General features: G+C 43.1%; 1 protein-coding gene across 15 annotated transcripts in view; it reads left to right on the forward strand.

Moving 5' to 3' along the window:
- ELAVL2 (ELAV like RNA binding protein 2) overlaps positions 1 to 23,054 on the forward strand; it is a 240,280-nt gene that overhangs the window by 112,546 nt on the left and 104,680 nt on the right. For all 15 annotated transcript variants that reach the window (XM_056520561.1, XM_056520532.1, XM_056520556.1 and 12 more), the window contains one exon: positions 21,717 to 21,820. In XM_056520561.1, the coding sequence (XP_056376536.1) occupies positions 21,717 to 21,820 (104 nt within the window). The remainder of the gene's footprint in view (positions 1 to 21,716; positions 21,821 to 23,054) is intronic.

The raw sequence follows: 23,054 nt of genomic DNA on the forward strand, positions 1-23,054 counted from the left end.
TCTTCTAAACTGGGCGGTTCCAGAGCCTTGTGTCATCAGAGAGCACTTAGCCAGTAAAGAACAACCTTAACTTCAGAAGATCATAAGTACTGAAAGGATTAAGATTTTTTTATATATGTAATTTACAAATCTGTTTAACTTTCTGGAGCCAGTTGAGATGGAGATAGAGATATATATATAGATAGATAGAGATATAGAGATATAGAGATATAGATATATATAATAAATATATATAATATATATATATAAATATAATATATATAAATATAAATATATATTTTATATATATATATATATATATATATATATATATATATATATATATATATATATATATAATTTATATCTTATATTATATTTTCCTGGATAACCCCTTAAGGACATAGGGCGTATCCATACGCCCCCGTTTCCAAGTCCTTAAGGACAGAGGGCGTATGGATACGCCCTGAGCATTTCCGGCCCCCGCCGCTAGCCGGAGGGGAGCCAGATGCCTGCTGAAATCGTTCAGCAGGCATCCCGGCATATCGCCCAGGGGGGTCATTATGTCCCCCCATGTCAGCGATTGCCGCAGATCGCTGGACAATTCAGTCCAGCGATCTGCGGCGGATTCCGGGACAATCGGGTCTCCAGTGACCCGATGACCCGGAATTACTGGCTGATCGGGGCCGTCAGAGACGGCCCCGAACAGCCAGAGCCAGCAGGGGTGAGGTGGCACTGGTGCCACCTCACGATCGCACTGATTCGTCGGCCGGATTCCCGGCCGACCGATCAGGGCGCCTGCTGCGGGTGTCACTCCCGCAACCCGCTTCGCCCCTCTTCCGGAGGACGTGAGCGGGTGCGGGAAGACGACCCCCGGTGCTGGGGACCCCGATCCCCGGCGTCCCTGTTGGGATCGGGGCCCCAGGAGCGACGGTGGCGGCGAGGGACTGACCTGTGCGGCGGCATCGTGGAGCAGCAGCAGGAGGTGAGTGACAGCCTCATGCTGTTGCTTAGCAACAGCTCCCAGCATGCAACAAGGGCATGCTGGGAGCTGTAGTTATGCAACAGCAGGAGGCAGACCACCACAACTCCCAGCATGCCCTTATGGGCATGCTGGGACTTGTAGTTTTGCAACAGCTGGAGGCACATTCTTTCTATGGAAAAGTGTACCTTCAGCTGTTGTATAACTACAACTCCCAGCTTGCACAATCAGCTAAAGTGCATGCTGGGAGTTGTAGTGGTGCATCTGGTGGTTGCATAACTACAACTCCCAGCATGCCCGTTGGCTGTCGGTGACTGCTGAGAGTTGTAGTTTTGCAACAGCTGAAGGCACACTGAGTTAAGTAGCAAACCAGTGTGTCTCCAGCTGTTGCATAACTACAATCCCCAGCATCCCCAGCCAATGTAGTATGCCTCCGGCTGTTGCATAACTACAAGACCCAGCATGCCCTTCCGCTGTCTGTACATGCTGGGGGTTGTAGCTTTTGCAACAGCTGAAGGCACACTGGTTGCAAAACACTGAGTTTGTTACCAAACTCGGTGTTTCACAACCTGTGTGTCTCCAGCTGTTGCAAAACTACAACTCCCAGCATGCACTGATAGACCGTACATGCTGGGAATTGTAGTTTTGCAACAGCTGGAGGTATTCCCCCCCCCCCCCTCCCCCCCATGTGAACGTACAGGGTACACTCACATGGGCGGAGGATTACAGTAAGTATACGGCTGCAAGTTTGAGTTGCGGCAAATTTTCTGCCGCTGCTCAAACTGCCAGCGAGAAACTACTGTGAACCCTCCGCCCGTGCGACTGTACCCTAAAAACACTACACTAACACAAAATAAAATAAAAAGTAAAAAACACTACATATACACATACCCCTACACAGCCCCCTACACAGCCCCCCTCCCCAATAAAAATGAAAAACGTCGTACGCCATTGTTTCCAAAACGGAGCCTCCAGCGGTTGCAAAACTACAACTCCCAGCATCCACTGATAGACCATACATGCTGGGAGTTGTAGTTTTGCAACAGCTGGATGTCCCCCAAACCCCCCCCCCCCCAATGTGAATGTACGGGTACACTCACATGGGCGGAGGATTACAGTAAGTATCCGGCTGCAAGTTTGAGCTGCGGCAAATTTTCTGCTGCAGCTCAGGCTGCCAGCGAGAAACTACTGTGAACCCCCGCCCGTGAGACTGTACCCTAAAAACACTACACTAACACAAAATAAAAAGTAAAAAACACTACATATACACATACCCCTACACAGCCCCCCTCCCCAATAAAAATGAAAAACGTCTGGTATGCCACTGTTTCCAGAATGGAGCCTCCAGCTGTTGCAAAACAACTACTACCAGTATTGCCAGATAGCCACTGACTGTCTAGGCATGCTGGGAGTTTTACAACAGCTGGAGGCACCCTGTTTGGGAATCACTGGCGTAGAATACCCCTATGTCCACCCCTATGCAAGTCCCTAATTTAGGCCTCAAATGCACATGGCGCTCTCACTTTGGAGCCCTGTCGTATTTCAAGGCAACAGTTTAGGATCACATATGGGGTATCGCCGTACTCGGGAGAAATTGGGCTTCAAATTTTGGGGATGATTTTCTGCTATTACCCTTTTTAAAAATGTAAAATTTTTGGGAAAACAAGCATTTTAGGTAAAAAAAAAAAATATTTTTTTTTTACATATACAAAAGTCATGAAACACCTGTGGGGTATAAAGGTTCACTTAACCCCTTGTTACGTTCCCCGAGGGGTCTAGTTTCCAAAATGGTATGCCATGTTTTTTTTTTTTTTTTGCTGTCCTGGCACCATAGGGGCTTCCTAAATGCGGCATGCCCCCAGAGCAAAATTTGCTTTCAAAAAGCCAAATGTGACTCCTTCTCTTCTGAGACCTGTAGTGCGCCAGCAGAGCAATTTTCACCCCCATATGGGGTGTTTTCTGAATCGGGAGAAATTGGGCTTCAAATTTTGGGGGGTGTCTTCTGCTATTACCCTTTTTAAAAATGTTAAAATTTTGGGAAACCAAGCATTTTAGGTAAAAAAAAATAAAAAATTTTCACATATGCAAAAGTCGTGAAACACCTGTAGGGTATTAAGGTTCACATTACCCCTTGTTACATTCCCTGAGGGGTCTAGTTTCCAAAATGGTATGCCATGGTTTTTTTTTTTTTGCTGTCCTGGCACCATAAGGGCTTCCTAAAGGTGACATGCCCCCCAAAAACCATTTGTCGCTCCTTCCCTTCTGAGCCCTCTACTGCGCCCACTGAACAATTAACATAGACATATGAGGTATGTGCTTACTTGAGAGAAATTGGGTTTCAAATATAAGTAAAATTTTTTCTCCTTTTTATCCCTAGCAAAAATTCAAAAATTGGGTCTACAAGAACATGCGAATGTAAAAAATGAAGATTTTGAATTTTCTCCTTCACTTTGCTGCTATTCCTGTGAAACACCTAAAGGGTTAATACACTTACTGAATATCATTTTGAATACTTTGGGGGTGTAGTTTTTATAATGGGGTCTTTTATGGGGTATTTCTAATATGAAGACCCTTCAAATCCACTTCAAACCTGAACTGGTCCATGAAAAATAGCGAGTTTGAAAATTTTGTGAAAAATTGTAAAATTGCTGCTGAACTTTGAAGCCCTCTGGTGTCTTCCAAAAGTAAAAACTCATAAATTATGATGTGAACATAAAGTAGACATATTGTATATGTGAACCCCAAAAAAAATTATTTTGAATATCCATTTTCCTTACAAGCAGAGAGTTTCAAAGTTAGAAAAATGCAAAATTTTCATTTTATTCATCAAATTTGGGGATTTTTCACCAAGAAAGGATGCAAGTTACCATAAAATTTTACCACTAAGTTAAAGTAGAATATGTCACGAAAAAACAATCTCGGAATCAGAATGATAACTAAAAGCATTCCAGAGTTATTAATGTTTAAAGTGACAGTGGTCAGAATTGCAAAAAATGCTCTGGTCCTTAAGGTGAAAAAGGGCTCGATCCTTAACCTCTTAAGGACCCATGACGTATGCGTACGTCATGAGTCCCGGTCCTGCGATATAACGCGGGGTCACACGGTGACCCCGCATCATATCGCGGCGGGCCCGGCGTCATAGTGAAGCCGGGACCCGCCTCTAATAGCGCGCGGCACTGATCGCTGTGCCGCGCGCTATTAACCCTTTAGCCGCGCGCTCAAAGCTGAGCCGCGCGGCTAAAAACGAAAGTAAAAGTGCCCGGCTAGCTCAGGGAGCTGTTCGGGATCGCCGCGGTATAATCGCGGCATCCTGAACAGCTGTAGCACAGGAGGAAGGTCTCTTACCTTCTCCTGTGCTGTCCGATCGCCGAATGAATGCTTCAAGCCTGAGATACAGGCTTGAGCATTCAATCGCCGAAAACACTGATTGATCCATTCCTATGGAGATGGATCAATCAGTGTAAAAGATCAGTACATGCAATGTTATAGCCCCTTATGGGAGCTATAATGTTGCATAAGAAAAGTGTGAAAAAAATCATTAACCCTTTCAATTATCCCTTCCCCTAATAAAAGTTTAAATCACCCGGCATTTCCAAAAATAAAAAAAACATTATGTAAATAATAATAAAAATAAACATATGTGGTATCGCCGCGTGCGGAAATGTCTGATTTATAAAAATATACCGCTTTTTAAACCGCTCGTTCAATGGCGTACGCGCAAAAAAATTCCAGAGTCCAAAATAGCGCATTTTTGATCACTTTTTATACCACAAAAAAGTGAATAAAAAGTGATCAAAAAGTCTGATCAGAACAAAAATGGTACCGCTAAAAACTTCAGATGACGGCGCAAAAAATGAGTCCTCAAAGCGCCCTGAACACAGAAAAATAAAAAAGTTATAGGGGTCAAAAGATGACCATTTTAAACGTATACATTTTCCTGCATGTATTCATGATTTTTTTCGGAAGTGATACAAATTCAAACCTATACAAGTAGGGTATCATTTTAACCGTATGGACCTACAGAATAAAGATAAGGTATCATTTTTGACAAAAAATGTACTGCGTAAAAATAGAAGCCCCCAAAACTTACAAAATAGTGTTTTTTCATCAATTTTGTTGCACATTGATTTTTTTTCCCGTTTCATCGTAGATTTTTGGGTAAAATGACTAATGTCATTACAAAGTAGAATTAGTGACTCAAAAATTAAGCCATTATATATAATTTTAGGTGAAAATTTTTAAGAGTTATGATTTTTTAAAGTTAAGGAGGAAAAATTGAAAATGAAAAAACCGAAAAAGCCCGGATCCTTAAGGGGTTAAGGGGTTAATGCATACAGTGGGGGAAAAACATTTTCTGGCATTATACTAACATATAAAGACATGGTGGAAGCATATAAATGTTTACAAATGTCATATGAAATGTTTCAGTGCGCCTAAGCCCTTTTTTGTGACTTTGTAGTATGCAAAATCCTGCAAAAGACATTTCAAAAGCCAATTTCAGTTTTTACTTTGCAGTGGTAAAAAATTTATCAAGTGCAAATGTCACACAAAAAGTTGCAAACCCTTCTTTTATTATGTAGAAGTTGACAAAAGTATGTCAGTTTGGACAGTCGTCGTCTCTACAATTTTTATGTGATAGAAAAGTTCTGCATGCACTTTTTATGTGCCACAAGAAATTGCATGTTGTGGTATACATTTTTCCTCATAGAAGTAGATTAGTGATAGTATATCAGTGACGTATTGTGTGGTATACAGGTTGTTGTCGTCTTCTTCCTTTCTTCTTCTTTCACCACTGGGCTCCACCACAAACAGCCTTTAAGGCTTTTTTAACGTCCGTTAATGTGACTGAGCCCAACGGGAGGCATAACTGGCACAGAGAATTGAATGGGATTCTAGCGGCTGTTATTTTGCCGGAAGTTAGCAAGAGGAAAAACGTTGCAAGCACAAATTTTTCTCACTAGGCTGTCACACTACTGGGCACTAATGGCAGTGTGAAAGGAGCCTAAGTGCTCAGTCACACTTTTTTTTCTGAGTGGAATTCTGCTGCGGTAAATACAGTAAAGCAGCACATGTTTTATGTGATTCTGCTGCACCATTTCCTCTGCGGCAGAGGTTCCACTGTGGAAACCCCAGACTCAACTGAAAGAATGTAAATTTTTTCAGCAGAATCCTCTGAGAAATCCTTCCTCATAGTCTTAATGTGTCGATGAAAAAAATATACGTTTAAAATGTGTTCTACAAAAACATATGCAAAATGTATCTTGTTTTTGGTGCATCCATTTGTGGTTCACCACAAATGGATGTGTGTGATAGAGATCAACCTAAATTTAAATGAACATATTGTCTTTTTATAGTGTGTTTTATAGAGTTTCCTTGTTGCCCATAGCAACCAATCGGAGCTCAGCTTTGTTTAACCAGAGACATATATAATCTGAGCCATGATTGGCTTTAGTGAGCAAAAAAAGTTAAAATTTTACTAGAAGACAACTTGGAGTGTAAGCTAGGAACTTAAAAATGTGATCTGACTATGGCCTAAGTGGTCAACAACACCATTTTATAGCTTTTATCTTCCATTTGCCCTTCCTGAGGCTAAAAATAAAGCAGTGGACACAGCTGTACCGCTCCCCCCCCCCCCCCGAGCACACAAGTGGTTGAAATGTGTGAAATCGCCAGTGCCTGATTAAATGCATGGGTGCTGATCGTAGTCTATGTAGGGAATGCAACTTCTGTGATTCCTTTAGACAGAATGCAGCTCAGGTTGTAAATGTACCTCCTGGTACTTAACACACCAGAACTTACAAAAGCAGTAGAAGTGAAAAGAATAGCGCTCACCGCAGCAATGACACCAAAACATAGGCTCTTTATTCCAAGAAGCAGATGGAGCAGCAAATATAGGAAGAAGCAATTCCTTGCAGCAGGGAGTGGGGACAGCCGCTCTCAAGACGCAGGGGCACAGGAGGAGTGGCAACTAGTTTTGCGTCAGCCGCCGCTTCTTCCAGCCAGGTGTGTACGTCTCCTCCTAAAGTTAGTACCGTATTTTTCGCCGTATAAGACGCACTTTTTCTTCCCCAAAACTGGGGGGAAAAAGTCGGTGTGTCTTATACGGCGAATACACCCCTATCGCGGCGGTCCCTGCGGCCATCAACGGCCGGGACCCGCGGCTAATACAGGACATCACCGATCGCGGTGATGCCCTGTATTAACCCTTCAGACACGGCGATCAAAGCTGACCACCGCGTCTGAAGGGAAAGTGACACGAACCCGGCTGTTCAGTCGGGCTGTTCGGGACCGCCGCGGCGGTCCAGAACAGCCCGACTAAATAGCCGGGTTAGTGCTTACAGGACACCGGGAGGGACCTTACCTGCCTCCTCGGTGTCTTCTCCGTTCAGGGATCCCCTGTATGGCCGGCGCTCTCCTTCCTCGTCATCACGTCGTCGCGTACGTGCGTCAGCGTGCGTAACGACGTGATGACGGCGACAGAGAGCGAGGATACCCGGCCGGCGCGACGGGGACACGGCGACAGCGATGGAGCGACATCCAGGGCAGCGGTGACTGGTCCGGAGCGGCGGGGACACGTGAGTATTACCTCCTATGCAGTGGTCTTCAATCTGCGCACCTCCAGATGTTGCAAAACTACAACTCCCAGCATGCCCGGACAGCCAACGGCTGTCCGGGCATGCTGAGAGTTGTAGTTTTGCAACATCTGGAGGTCCGCAGGTTGAAGACCGCTATTGGGTTCAAAATCTTTATTTTTTTTAGATTTTGCACCTATAAATTGGGTGCGTCTTATACGACGGTGCGTCCTATAGGGCGAAAAATACGGTAACTGTTTTATAGGCAAAAATACACATCATGTAAATGGTGTCTTACATTAATGAAAATGTGCATAAAGTCGTGAAAAACTAAATTAAAACAGTTAAAACTAAAGTAGAATGAAGGAGAAATACAAAAATGCAGACTCCGAAGCTGAATCATAACTTTAATTTTACCCAAGGGGGCCTGTAGTGTCAAGTAGATCTATTCCCTTTGGAGCTATTTCTATGCGTTCGAGTCCTGCAAATTTAAGACCCTCGGTTTTGCCTCCTTGATATTCAATCATAAGGGAGATAAAACTGGGGGATCCTTTTTTAGTTTTGAAAGAATAAAAATGCTCTCGTATACGGATGAACAATTTTCTCTTGGTTTTTACAACATATAAGAATTGCCAGGACAAATGATGCAATAGATAATGAACGTAGACTGACAAGTAAAGAATTGGTTAAGGAAGATGTTAGTGCCACCCAATACAAAGTTTCTCTTTGATATATTGTGGTGGCACAAATTACAACTTTACTACAAGGAAAATTGCCTTTCGGCAAACAACTTCTTAACCAAGTTTAATTTTTTACTCGTAGCTTCTGTTTACCTTTTTTTATAGTCACCAATGGTACGAAATTTTCTGAAGGTGATAATCTGCTTCTCCTTTGCTAGTGTCCCCAGATTGGCATCTTGTTCAATCATAAACCAATTCTCTTGTATCACTTTTCTAATCATGTCGTTCATGGGGGAATTTGCAAAGGAGAAAACAAAACGGGTATAGACAGACGTTCTAGTATTTTTATTTGTAGGCTTAAGAAATTCTTGGCTTTTTTTTCTTGGCTTTGTCAAAGGCTTTATTAAGGACAGGGGAGGGATAACCTCGCTCAAGGAACAGAGACCGTGGTGTTAATAAACCACCGTCCCAATTTGTGGAAGATAAATATTTCGTAGAAAATTTTTCAGAAGCTGCAAATACTAGTACTCAATAAAAATAAGTGAGTACGGAAAAATAACTGCAGAACTGTGCCGAGACAAAAACGTACTCAAAACTCGATTAGCAGAAGATAAATTGTATCCATGAAAGCTTTAGAAAAGAAGCTTGCCACACTACAAATGGAAATAAAAGAACAAAAATGTGACAAGTATGTACGTCAAGCATGTCAAACCCAAAGACTAACATGGGCCAAAAAAAAAACAAGGTTTAAGTTTGTGGGCCACATCCAAAAAAGGACGTAGTAACACCGGCCCTTTAATTCTTGGAGAGTGATGTGAGCGAACTTCGATACGAGGCCCCCATTGGCAGTATAGTTTCCCTCCCATTAGGTTGGCAGTATAGTTCCCCTCCCATTAGGTTGGCAATATAGCCCCCCCCCCCCCCCTCAAATTATGTTGGCAGTATAGTTCTCTCCCCCCCCCCCCCACATTAAGTTGGCCGTATAGTTCCCCCCCCCACATTAAGTTGGCAGTATAGTTCCCCCCCCCCCACATTAAGTTGGCAGTATAGTTCCCCCCCCCCACATTAGGTTGGCAGTATAGTTCCCCCCCACATTAGGTTGGCAGTATAGTTCCCCCCCACATTAGGTTGGCAGTATAGTCCCCCCCCCCCACATTAGGTTGGCAGTATAGTCCCCCCCCCCCCACATTAGGTTGGCAGTATAGTTCCCCCCCCCCACATTAGGTTGGCAGTATAGTTCTCCCCCCCCCCACATTAGGTATGCAGTATAGTTCCCCCCCCACATTAGGTTGGCAGTATGGTTCCCCCCCCCACACTAGGTGGGCATAGGTGGGCAGTATAGTTCCCCCCCACACTAGGTGGGCAGTACAGTTCCCCTCACATTGAGTGCAGTACAGTTCCCCCCCCACATTGGGTGCAGTACAGTTCCCCCACAGACATACAGCCTTCAGTCATATACAGAGTATGGCTGGAGGCTGTATGCCTGTGTACTGCCCCACTTCAGTGCTCTGACCACCACTCCCCCAGTCCAGCCATAGCAGTAGGCCCCGGGGACCGGAGGAGCGGTGGTCTGAGCACTGTAGCGGACACAACGCTGGTCACTTACCATGCTGGCCAGCGTGTGTCTTCAACCTCCATGTTCCGCTCCTCCGCGCCTCTGTTGCTATGGGCACACGCACGGGACATCAGTGACTCCCGCCGGCCCCTGCGTTTTTAAACTTAGCGCGGGGCCGCTGAGAGTTGACAGGGGCATCCCTGTGTCCCAAAAACATCTTTCGGGACACAGGGATGTCTGGGCCGCAAATAAATTCATTGTGGGCCGCATGTTTGACACCCACGACTTTGAAAAAGACCAGATTTTTTTGTGGAAAAATTCTTCAGACTACGCGGAACTATAGCAAGAAAAACTGGCGTGCAAGAGTTAAAACTGATCAACCAAGACATAAGCAAAAGAAGTCCACAGACTTTCTCACAACAGAAACAGAATAGAGTCCATCAGACACCACCTTGAAAAGACGCGCACAGAAGATTGAAGAAAAGGAAGTCCATCACTTGGAAGCCCCAATAGAGACAGTCCAACATAGATAGGACAATGTTATAAACCTTACGGACATTCCCTTAGCGACAACTGCTTGTCAGTCTTAGCTAACGGACTTAACTTCGGTCTCCATGATAAATTTAATAAGGAAATCTTCTATGTGAACTTGGAGAAAGCTATAAGAAAAATCAATATTAAAATATTTTTTCTACAGGTGCCGATAAAAATAATAAAAAGCAACGGGATACTGATCCACTCGAAGGTGAAACACCATGCTATATCTCAAGCCTTGGTTTTAGCATAGTATGTAAATTAGCAAACACGGACGAGGAGAATGTTGCTGCCCTTTGTGAACTAATGGGAGCTAACACTTCAGTTGTCGCTCATGACAACATTAGTGGTGCCTATTTTCAAGGCGGTAATAAATCCAAATTTAACCCAAAGATACCTTTTGTCCAAAACGGTCCAGCCGTTCTCTGGTAATTGCCACCCAAAGCAGTAAGCAGCCATGTCATAGACTACATTTCCCATGACCCCCTGCGCCTGCTTCCTGTGAGCTGCTGCTCTCTTCCCCCCCCCCCCTCCTTTCCCCCCAAGGAAATTATAATAAATTATAATAAAGTGACGCCCACAGCTCCTTCCCTTGTGGTTATCCCCTCACATCCTCACCACATGTTCTCCCCTGTCCAATAGGAGAGCCGGCTGCGGCTGCCTGGAAAACAACTTGCATAGATATAATGTACAGTGTGGAGTTGCAGGGGTGCCTCCAGCTGTTGCAAAACTACAATTTCCAGCATGTCTGGACAGCCACGGCTGTCAGGGCATGCTGGGAGTTGTGGTTTTGCAACAGCTGGAGGTGCTCTGGTTAGGAAACACTGGTTTAGATTATGGTGCAACATTTAGGGACTGAGGACAGGGGGACAATGTGGACTTATGGACCTCTCAGCAACAATGAATGACCCACAGGAATGCTATGCTTTCTCTCAGCAGCACACTGCTGTAAACTTTATTCCAAGAGGCCAGTGAGAAAAGGGGGACACAGTACAATAGCTAACATGGTTGTGAGAGGCAGGCACATAAAGGGTTACTGCCTTCACTGACAGCAGCACACTTTAGCACCCGGGCAGATGTCACCACGGAGACCTTGGGGGGAGGAGGGGGGGAGCCGGCCATGCTGAAGCTGATTGCAGACACAGGCTCTGTTTTTGCTCACATCCAAACGGCTCAGCTCACAGCCCTGAAACACTCCTACTGTGCGCTCAGCCAATTAGAGCAGAGCACATATCAGCCTAATGAATATGTATGAGGTTGGAGGAGCTGCAGGGGGAGTGAAGGATCCTGGGAGTTTGTGACGTAGCGTCGACCTAGCTGACAGCCCCATAGGGAATAACAGGTAGATGCTACTCACATTAGAGCCCCAGGCAGCAACTTCCTGTGACAGCAAAGCAGCTAAACTGTGCAGAAAAGGTAATGGAGCACAATTAGTAAGTTGCATAACTACTTATTTAATAACATTAGAGCACTACTTCATTAGCACTGCAGTTGTCCTTTAATTCTCAAGAGGCTTTACACATTACCAACGTACACAAGGGAGGTGCCACCGTAATTTGGAGCAGTACAGCTTATAATAATGAGTTCCGACACCTTCATGACCCAGCCCATTTTTCACCTTCAGGACCTGGGCATTTTTTGAAAATCTGACCACTGTCATTTTAAACATTAATAACTCTGGGAGGTTTTTACTTATCATTCTGATTCCGAGATTGTTTTTTCGTGACATATTCTACTTTATGTTATTGGTAAAATGTCACTGATATTTGCATCCTTTGTTGGTAAAAAATCTAAAAATGTCATGAAAATTTTGAAAATTTTGCTTTTTTCTAACTTTTAAACTCTCTGCTTGTAAGGAAAATGGATATTCCAAATAAATTACATATTGATTCACATATACAATATGTCTACTTTATGATTGCATCAACAAAATTGACAAGTTTTTAATTTTGGAAGACACCAGAGGGCTTCAAAGTTCCGCAGCAATTTTCCAATTTTTCTCAAGATTTTCAAAATCGTACTTTTTCAGGGCCCAGTTCAGGTTGCAAGTGGATTTTAAGGGTCTTCATATTAGAAATACCCCATAAATGACCCCATTATAAAAACTGCACCCCCCAAAGTATTCAAAATGACATTCAGTAAGTGTTTTAACCCTTTAGGTGTTTCACAGGAATAGCAGCAATGTGAAGGAGAAAATTCACAATCTTCATTTTTTACACTCATGTTCTTGTAGACCCAATTTTTGAATTTTTACAAGGGGTAAAAGGAGAGAAATCACCCTAAAATTTGTAACCCAATTTCTCTCGAGCAAGGAAATACCTCATATGCGTATGTAAATTGTTCGGCGGGCGCAGTAGAGGGCTCAGAAGGGAAGGAGCAACAATGGGATTTTGGAGAGTGAGTTTTTCTGAAAGGGTTTTTGGGGGCATGCCCCATTTAGGAAGCCCCTATGGTGCCAGAACAGTGGACCCCCCCCCACATGTGACCCCATTTTGGAAACTACACCCCTCACAGAATTTAATAAGGGGTGCAGTGAGCATTTACACCCCACTGGCGTTTGACAGATATTTGAAACAGTGGACTGTGCAAATGAAAAATTTTATTTTTCATTTTCACAGACCACTGTTCCAAAAATCTGTCATACGCCAGTGGGGTGTAAATTCTCACTGCACCCCTTATTACATTCCGTGAGGGGTGTAGTTTCCAAAATGGGGTCACATATGGATATTAGTTTTGCGTTTGTCAGAACTGCTGTAACAATCAGCCACCCCTGTGCAAATCACCTCAAATGTACATGGTGCACTCTCCCTTCTGGGCCTTGTTGTGCGCCCCCAGAGCACTTTGTGCCCACATATGGGGTATCTCCGTACTCGGGAGAAATTGCATTACAAATTTAGAGGGTCTTTTTTCCCTTTTACCTCTTGTGAAAATGAAAAGTATAGGGCAACACCAGCATGTCAGTGTAAAAAATTAATTTTTTTACACTAACATGAAAAGGTGAAGTTGGGGTCTACACCAGCATAAGGGGTTAAAGAAGAAAAAGCCCCCCAAAATTTTTTAGACCATTTCTCCCGAGTACGGCGATACCCCATATGTGTCCCAAAACTGTTGCCCTGAAATACGACAGGGCTCCAAAGTGAGAGAGCGCCATGCGCATTTGAGGCCTAAATTAGGGATTTGCATAGGGGTGGACATAGGGGTATCCTATGCCAATGATTCCCAAACAGGGTGCCTCCAGCTGTTGCAAAACTCCCAGCATGCCTGGACAGTCAATGGCTGTCCGGCAATACTGGGAGTTATTTTGCAACAGCTGGAGGCTTCGTTTTGGAAACAGTAGCGTACCAGACGTTTTTCATTTTTTTGGGGGGGAGTATATGTATATGTAGTGCTTTTTATTTTAGGTTAGTGTAGTGTAGTGTTTTTAGGGTACAGTCACATGGGCAGAGGTTCACAGCAAGTTTGCCACTGGAAGTTTGAGCTGCAGCGCAAAATTTGCGCCATCTCAAACTTGCAGCACTCACTGTAAACCTCCGCCCATGTGAGTGTACCCTGTACATTCACATTGGGGGCAAACATCCAGCTGTTGCAAACTCTGAGCATGCCCTTTGGCTGTCCGTGCATGCTGGGAGTTGTAGTTTTGCAACAGCTGGAGGCACACTGGTTTGGAAACACTAAGTTACGTAATAAACTTTCAAGTGTTTTGCAACCAAACTTAGTGTTTCCAAACCAGTGTGCCTCCAGCTGTTGCAAAACTACAACTCCCAGCATGCATGGTCTGTCAGTGCATGCTGGGAGTTATAGTTTTGCAACAGCTGGAGGCACTGAGGTAGGAAACGGACAATGTTTCCCAACTAGTGTACCTCCAGTTGTTGCAAAACTACAACTCCCAGCATGCCCAGACTACCCAGGCATGCTGGAAGTTGTAGTTCGTGAATATCTGAAGGATCAGATGTTGCCGAACTACAACTTCCAGCATGCTTGGGCAGTCTGGGCATGCTGGGAGTTGTAGTTTTGCAACATCTGGAGGTCCACAGTTTGGAGACCACTGTATAATGGTCTCCAATGTGTGCTCTTCCAGATGTTAGAGAACTACAACTCCCAGCATGCCTGGACAGACTGAGCATGCTGAGATTTGTAGTTTTGCAACATCTGGAAGAGCACAGATTGGAGACCATTATACAGTGGTCTCCAAACTGTGGACCTCCAGATGTTGCAAAACTACAACTCCCAGCATGCCCAGAAAGCCAAAGGCTGTCTGGGCATGCTGGGAGTTGCAGTTTTGAAACTCCCAGAGGCAGCAGTGAGATCGCTTTACGGCGATCTCACTGCTGCCAATGAAGATGCCACACTGCTGCTGGAAACTCACCTCCGGGACGCAGCGCCGCCGGGACCGTCTGGAGGACGCCGCTCGCGCCGGGACCGCTCGGTACACCGCATGAATGGGTAAGGGACACTTAGCAGAGCGGTGTGTGTCCCGATCCCCGTGATCGCGACTCACACACCGCGCTGCTATCAGCTAGTCAGATTTGACTAGCTGATAGCAGCGATCGCTGGGGGGGTGGGGGATGAAACCCTCCGTGGTCGCATGGTAAGATGGCTGGCTAACAGTGATAGCCACCATCTTACCGGGCGCTGCGGGATGCCGCGAGTAGCGGCAAAAATGTTCATGACGTACCTGTATGTCATGGGTCGGGAACACCTTCCCACTCATGACGTACAGGTATGTCATAGGTCGGGAAGGCGTTAAAGGGGTACTCCGGGGAAAACCTTTTTTCTTTTAAATCTACTGGTGGCAGAAAGTTAAACATATTTGTAAATTACTTCTATTAAAAAATCTTAATCCTTCCAGTACTTATTAGCTGCTGAATGCTACAGAGGAAATGCCTTTCTTTATGGAACACTGATGACATCACGAACACAGTGCTCTCTGCTGACATCTCTGTCCATTTTAGCAACCATGCATAGCAGATGTATGCTAAGGGCAGCATGGTGGCTCAGTGGTTAGCACTGCTGCCTTGCAGTGCTGGGGACTTGGGTTCAAATCCCACTAAGGACAACAATAAATAAAGCATTATTATTATAGTAACGTCAGCAGAGAGAACTGTGATCGTGATGTCATCAGAGAGCATTCCAAAAGGAAAAGAATTTCCTCTGTAGTATTCAGCAACTAATAAGTACAGGAAGGATTAAGATTTTTTAATAGAAGTAATTTACAAATATGTTTAACTTTCTGCCACCAGTTGATTTAAAAGAAAAAAAGGTTTTCACCGGAGTACCCCTTTAATGACTGCTCCACATTTGAAAAACTTACCCTTAATCCCACTAGACGTATATGAGACCATCTCAGATCCTTATTATGTCGCCATGCAGAAAAGTCCACAATCAATTTTAGAAAAACTTCCCACTCAAACTAAACCAGCCAAAATATATGTCCTGCCTAAAGTACATAAGAATCTTAAAAATCCCACCGGTAGGCCCATTATAGCTGGTATCTGCTCTCCAACTGAAGCTTTATCTAGCTTTTTGGAATGGCTTATCTCTCCATTACTTAGAGGTATCCCCACTTTATTAAAAGATATGAGCGAATTACTCACTGCCTTGGACTATTTTTTCTGGCAAGACTCCTTCCAGTTGGTATCCCTTGACATTGAGAGCCTGTACACCCGCATCCCTCACGATGCGGTTGTACAAGCTATGTCTAACTTCTAAGTGGCACCAACAAATCTCGCAACTTTATTGCGTCAGTTTATTTTTTGTTGAACAATACCTTTTTACATGGGGAGCATTGGAACAGGCAGGCCCATAACACGGCACGCCTGTATCATGCACTTATTTTTATGCAAACGTGTTTCTTTCTATTTTTGAGCAAGCATATATATTCTCCTCAATTAATCCTTTCATTAGGCACATTAAATATTATTTAAGATACATGGATGATGCATTGATTGTATGGGAGGGCTCTCCTGACGATTTCTCTAATTTCATGATCTTTTTGAATATTAATACAGCCAATATGCTCTTTACGAGCCATATTTGGGGTAAGTCTCTCTTGATTTTTTTGAACATTCGGTTGGAAATTAGAGATGAGCGAACTTACAGTAAATTCGATTCGTACTTCTCGGCTCGGCAGTTGATGACTTATCCTGCATAAATTAGTTCAGCCTTCAGGTGCTCCGGTGGGCTGGAAAAGGTGGATACATTCCTAGGAAAGAGTCTCCTATATCTGTATCCACCTTTTCCAGCCCACCGGAGCACCGGAAAGCTGAACTAATTTATGCAGGAAAAGTCATCAACTGCCGAGAAGTTCGTGACGAATCGAAATTACTGTAAGTTCGCTCATCTCTAGAAATTATTTCAAATACTCTGCACACTTCCAGTTTTCGAAAAGATATAGCCAAAAATTCTTTATTGCACTTTTGGTGTTCACATCCCAATTATATCAAAAATAACATACCCCTATAGTCAATATTTGAGAATAAAATGAGCAAATAGGGATAATACATTTCTTGAGCAAGCTAAAACACTTACCTCTCGGTTCCTCGAGTGAGGTTATCCCTCCACTGTCCTTAATAAAGCCTTTGACAAAGCAAAGAAAAAAACATGCAAAGAATTACTTAAGCCTAGAAATAAAAATACTAAAACATCTGTCTATATCCGTTTTGTCTTCTTTCCAAATTCCCCCATGAACGACGTGATTAAAAAAGTGATACATGAGAATTGGTTCATGATTGAACAAGATGCCGATCTAGGGACACTAGTAAAGGAGAAGCAGATTATCACTAACATTTTCCTTAACCAATTCATTATGTGTCAGCCTACGTTCATTATCTATTGCATCATTTGTCCATGCAAATTATTTTATGTCGGAAAAACCAAAAGAAAATTGTTCATCCGTATACGCAAGCATTTTTATTCTTTAAAAAATAAAAAAGGATTTCCCCGTTTTATCTCCCATATGATTGAATATTATGGAAGCAAAACCGAGGGTCTTAAATTTGCAGGACTTGAACGCATAGAAATAGCCCCAGAGGGAGAAAATCAACATACTAATCATCTATGCCGGGAGGCGCATTGGATAATTAAACTTGATGCTACTGGCCCCCTGGGGTTAAATGAACGTAACTATTTTTCAGCTTTTCTGTGAGTCTGCATTTTTTTATTTCTCCATTCTACTTTGGTTTTAACTGTTTTAATTTAGTTTTTCACGACTTTGTGCACATTTTCCTTAATGTAAGACACCATTCACATGCGTTTTTTTTTGCCTATAAAATCTTACTACCTTTAAGAGGAGACGTACACACCTGGCCGGAAGAAGTGTCGGCTGACTCGAAACTAGTTGCCACTCCTCCTGTGCCCCTGCATCTTGAGAGCGGCTGCTCTCACTCCCCGCTCCAAGGAATTGCTTCTTCCTATGTTTGCTCCATCTGCTTCTTGGAATAAAGAGCCTATGTTTTGGGGTCATTGCTATTGCGAGTGCGATTTTTTTTTTTTTTTTTTCTCCCTTCTACTACTTTTGTAGTACACTACTCTACATACTAGTACTATCGTGCTGAAGCCGCACCGCCCATCACCCCTCCTATTGCAGCAGGTGTTCTACGGACAGACTACCCATCTAACATCATCGACTATTTTGTACGCTCAGCAGTGCCTGATAGCTACTTTCTTCTCTTGTATATGTGTCTGACACCAGAACTTACATTCACGTCCTGAGCTGCATTCTGTCTGAAGATAGTGCAGGAGTTTCTCTGTTCATAGTCTACATTCACATGTTGCATAACTACAACTCCCAGCATGCCCTTTGGATGTGCATGCTGGGAGTTGTATTATACAACAGCTGGAGGTGAGTGCTGTGTACCCCAGCTGTTTAATACAGCTCTCTGCACAGTCAAAGGGCATGCTTGGAGTTGTAGTTATGCAACAGCTGGAGGCACAACTACAATGCCCAGCATGCTCCTTGGAAGCCTGTGCATGCTGGGAATTTTATTATGAAATGGCTGGGTGTACATTTTCTCTATGAAAAAGTGTCTCCATCTGTTGCATAACTACAACAGCATGCACAGACAAAGGTAATTTACAGTGAGTTTTCCAATGCAAGTTTGAGCTGCGGCATATTTTCCGCCGCAGCTCAAACTCCCAGCGGGAGCTGTGAACCCCCGTTTATGTGAATGTACCCTAAAAACACTACTCTACACTACTGACACAAAATAAACAGTAGAACACTACATATACACACACCCCCTTAAATAACCCCCCTCCCCCAAAAATAAATAAAAAAAAACATCTCGGCACGGTTTCCAAAACACCCAGTGTTTCCTGACAGCCATTGACTGTTGAGGCATGCTGTGAGTTTTGCAACAGCTGGAGGCACCCTGTTTGGGAAACACTGCCGTAGGGTATCTTTGATGGAGGCAATTGTAATGCTTGCATCCGGGTCCATTCCCTATGCAAATCTCTTATTTAGGCCTCAAATGCGCATGGCGCTCTCATTTGGGAGCCCTGTCGTATTTCAGGGCAACAGTTTAGGCAGGGGTCAAGTCCTGGGGAAAAAAAAAAATGCAGGAACTCGCCCAAGATTTCCACTCAAGGGCTGGTCCTGCAGAACTCCTGCTAATGGGAATGGTGTTCCTGCTGGGAAAAAAGTGCAGGAACTCAGTTCCTGCACTACTTGAGCCCTTAGTTTAGGGACACATATGGGGTATTTCTGTATTGGGGAGAAATTACGTTAAATTTTAGGGGGGCTTTTTCTCTTTTTCTTTAGCCCCTTGTGAAAATGAAAAATTTGGAGTAACACCAGCATTTTAGTGAAAAATCTAATTTTTCATTGAGCCACCTTAGCGAAAGTTTATCAATGACCTGTAGGATATTAAGGCTCACTGTACCCCTTGTTACATTCCTTGAGGGGGGTGTAGTTTCCAAAATAGTGTGCCATGTCTTTTTTTTTTTTTTTTTTCTGGCACCATGGGGGCTTTGCTAACCAAAAACAAATAAGGGTAAGGAAACTTATCGTGTAACTAAGTGTGTGGCACAATACCCCTTTAAAATATAACCTTTATTATGTTCTTTTAATATAATATATGACCAATGAAACCACCAAAAATAGTCCGAGTGTGCATCAGGGCACAACAAAATATCATATCGGGAAACCAAAATATGTAGATAGAGATAAGAATATATTTAAAGGACATCTGCAGCGTGATTAACACTTATCCCCTAACCACAGGATAGCGGATGTGTTTGATCGCGGGGGGTCCGACCGTTGGGACCCCCTGTGATCTCCTGTATGGGGCCGCGGCTGTCCCGTGCAGGGGGCGTGCCGACCGCAGCATGACGTTGCAGCCGGCACGCCTCTTCCATACATCTCTATGGGAGAGGCGGGGAGGCAGCGTTCGTGCCTCCCCGTCTCCCCCATAGAACTGTATGGGGACGGGGAGGAGACGGGGTGTCCCGTTAGGGAGATCGCGGGGGGGGGGGGGGTTTATGATTTATTGATGTGGATTATTTAAATGCTTTTTTCTAAATGTTTTGTTAATAATTTTTATAATGCAGCATTTTGGCTGACATTTATCATTGTCTTTTTAGGCTAAGTTTCTACTTGTTTGTCCTGTGTTTTTGGGTGTGAAAAAACGCATGAAGAAATTGCAATTTTCTGCCTTTTTTTTTTTGTGTGGAAATTGCACCTTGGCAGATTTTTTTGGGTACAAATTTGTTGCGTACTTAAAAAAAAAAAAAAAAAAAAAATAATGCTGTAGTGATGGAAAAAAGATGTATTTAATGAAATTTATATTTTTCATAACTAAATTTTAATTAATTTTTAATAAAGTGTGTGTAACTTTTTTCTCTATTTGTAAAAATGTTTAGGTAGTACTACTACTCCCAGCATGGGACTGTTCCATGATGGAAGTAGTAGTACCTGTACTAATAGACATATCGCCCCGGGTGTCAGTTGTGACACCCGATGTGATTGTCCATAATATAGCAGAGCGGCTCTATACAACGCTCGCATCTCTGCTCTGTACTCCGGCCAGTGATGTGACTAGATGGTTGCAGCCAATCACTGCTCTGAGGGAAATATGAATGAGTGATGTTCTATTCACATCACTGGCCGAAGTATAGAGCAGAGATGCGGAGTGCAGGAGAAAGCCTCCCTGCAATAGAAAGGAAGATTGCATTGGGTGTCAGTAGTGATACTGATACTGTGATCTGTTCTTACCTGAGGTACTACTACTCCCAACATGGGGCACACTCTGCTCCATGCTGGGAGCTGTAGTACCTGCATTAATACTGCATCGGAGTGAGTGTAACTTCTGACACCTGTTGCGATCTGTCTATTAATGCAGGTACTACAGCTCCCAGCATTGAGCAGAGTGTGCTCCATGTTGGGAGTAGTAGTACTTGCAGTTAAGGAAAGATCACAGCGGATGTCACTCTCTACACTCTTTGCGATCCTCCTGTATAATTTATAGATGCGGCCGGCCGCTCTTCTATGGTCCCCTGCACTGCCGTATATAAACACATATTCCTATTTCCCACAGAGATCTGTGATTGACTGGAACCATCTGGCCAATCACAGGTCTCTCTGGGAAATATGAATAGGTGTATATATACGGCAGTGCAGGGAACCATAGAATAATGGCCGCATCTATACATTATACAGGAGGATCGCAATGGGCGATCTATTAGTACAGGTACTACTACCATCATGGAACAGTGTATTCCATGCTGGGAGTAGTAGTACTACCTAAAAAAAGGATAAAAAATAAAATAAAAACTCCAAGTGGAATAAGAATTTTGCGATTTCGCATTGATTTACAGCTAACATCTGGCCGCAACATTTTTGGACGAAAAAACGCTATGCGGCAGAATTGGTGTTTTTCTTGTCGTCCCCCCCCCCCCCAAAAAAAAATAAAGGAAACTTAGCCTTAGACTGTTTTTAGTCTGCAAAAGATGCAAGCACGGTTTATTTGTGCCTTTTGGCTTACACATTTCTGCTGATTTTGAGTTGCAGTCCACTGATTTTGGCAATACACATGCTATGGAAGGGTTTATGAACTGTGTCTCAAAAAGGTGCAAAACCACTGAAGTCTCTAAAACTAGCCCAACCCAGACTTACCTTAGCTTTTTGGTGTATGTGAAGAGAGAAATTTCAGAAAATGTTTACCTGCACAAAATTTATCAAATGCTCTGCGACCATTTTAATAAATATGGTTTTCCTACACATTACCAGCACACAAACAGGTGTTGAAAAATGCTTCTTACACCTACAATGATAAATGCCGGCCTTTGTGTCTGGATGAAAACAACCATGAGTATTTTACTTATGTTTGTGTCATAATAGGGCAAAGTAAAAAGTAAACCATAATAAAGTGACTGTTTTTGGTTTTCTTTCCTAAGCATTGCTTTTTTTATTTGTTCAGGACAAAGCTTGGGTTATGGTTTTGTAAACTACATTGATCCTAAGGATGCTGAGAAGGCCATCAATACCCTGAATGGATTACGACTTCAAACCAAAACCATTAAAGTAGGTCTGGATTTTATATTTACGTGTAATGTCAAGTCTTTTTTTCTAATGATTTATGGCCTTTTCAGTGCAGTAAAGCATGGTTGTGGGGTTAGAAATGTACTGATTTTTATTATCAACTTTCTATGCATTTCACTCAAGTATGTAATAAATGCACTGTTGTAAATTGTTTTAAATTATTATAAATGAATCATTTATGAAGGTGTTGGAGGTTTGGTTTACCAACACCACAACCCTATAATAAAACACTGTATTGTAAAAATGTGCACTCATGTGCTGTCTAAATTCACATTTTTGGAATTTGAGTATTAAACTTCATTGGTGAGTCATTAAGGAGTTGAGCAGTAAACCCTATGTTGGTGTATACATGTCAATTGAAATTATTCCTGATGCTCTTGGCTCCATGTCACTTTTTTTTTGTTAAATCAGAAAAACTATTGCATATATTCCACAATAAATAGGAAAAGAGTTTTTCATTTCACATAATTCCCACCCTCCTTCCCCGGTTGACAGAAAGGGAGGGAAAAAAAAGAAAGCCATGTTGTTAGCTCTACACCACATCTTTTCATCTTTTCTTATTTTACCTACTTCTATTTCTCATAATTCTAATGATTGGAAATCTTCCATAATCCGGATTCACGTTATTGCGTAAAAATGGAAATTCAGCGACTATTGCCCTTGTTGTAACCTGGGCATATATTTTACCCCAGAATAGATTGATTTCTCTACATTCCCAAACATTGTAACAGCTTTCAATTCATGATGCTTCCTTTGGGACCTCTTAGGGACGAAGAACATACCTGTATGCCCTTGTCCTGCTCTGGTCCCGGCGGCTATCTGCACAATGCCAGACATCTGTCAATTCATCTCTCTGTCAATTCATACTTTCCAAATTTTGCCATATTTTAGGTATGTAATACAATCTGTGTATAATTCTGAAATGTGTCAACTAGTGGTAATCCTTCAGTGATGCTTCCTTTTGGGACCTCTTAGGGACGAAGAACGTACCTGTATGCCCTTGTCCCGCAATTGCACAAAATTTGCAGGGACATTTAGAACATTGAAGGGGTGTAAAGCTAATGATAAATGTCCCCCAAAAAGTACAAAGTTGAAGAGAAAGGAGGCTGTTGGAGCTATCTTAAAGGAGGAAAAAGCAGAGACTTTATCCTCAACCCAAATTCTGAAAATAAGTCTTGTAGGCGAGGCGCACTCACGTGACAGAACACATGATCGG

This window comes from Hyla sarda, chromosome 1 (genome assembly GCF_029499605.1).
Source record: "Hyla sarda isolate aHylSar1 chromosome 1, aHylSar1.hap1, whole genome shotgun sequence".
NCBI classification, from domain to species: Eukaryota; Metazoa; Chordata; class Amphibia; order Anura; family Hylidae; genus Hyla; species Hyla sarda.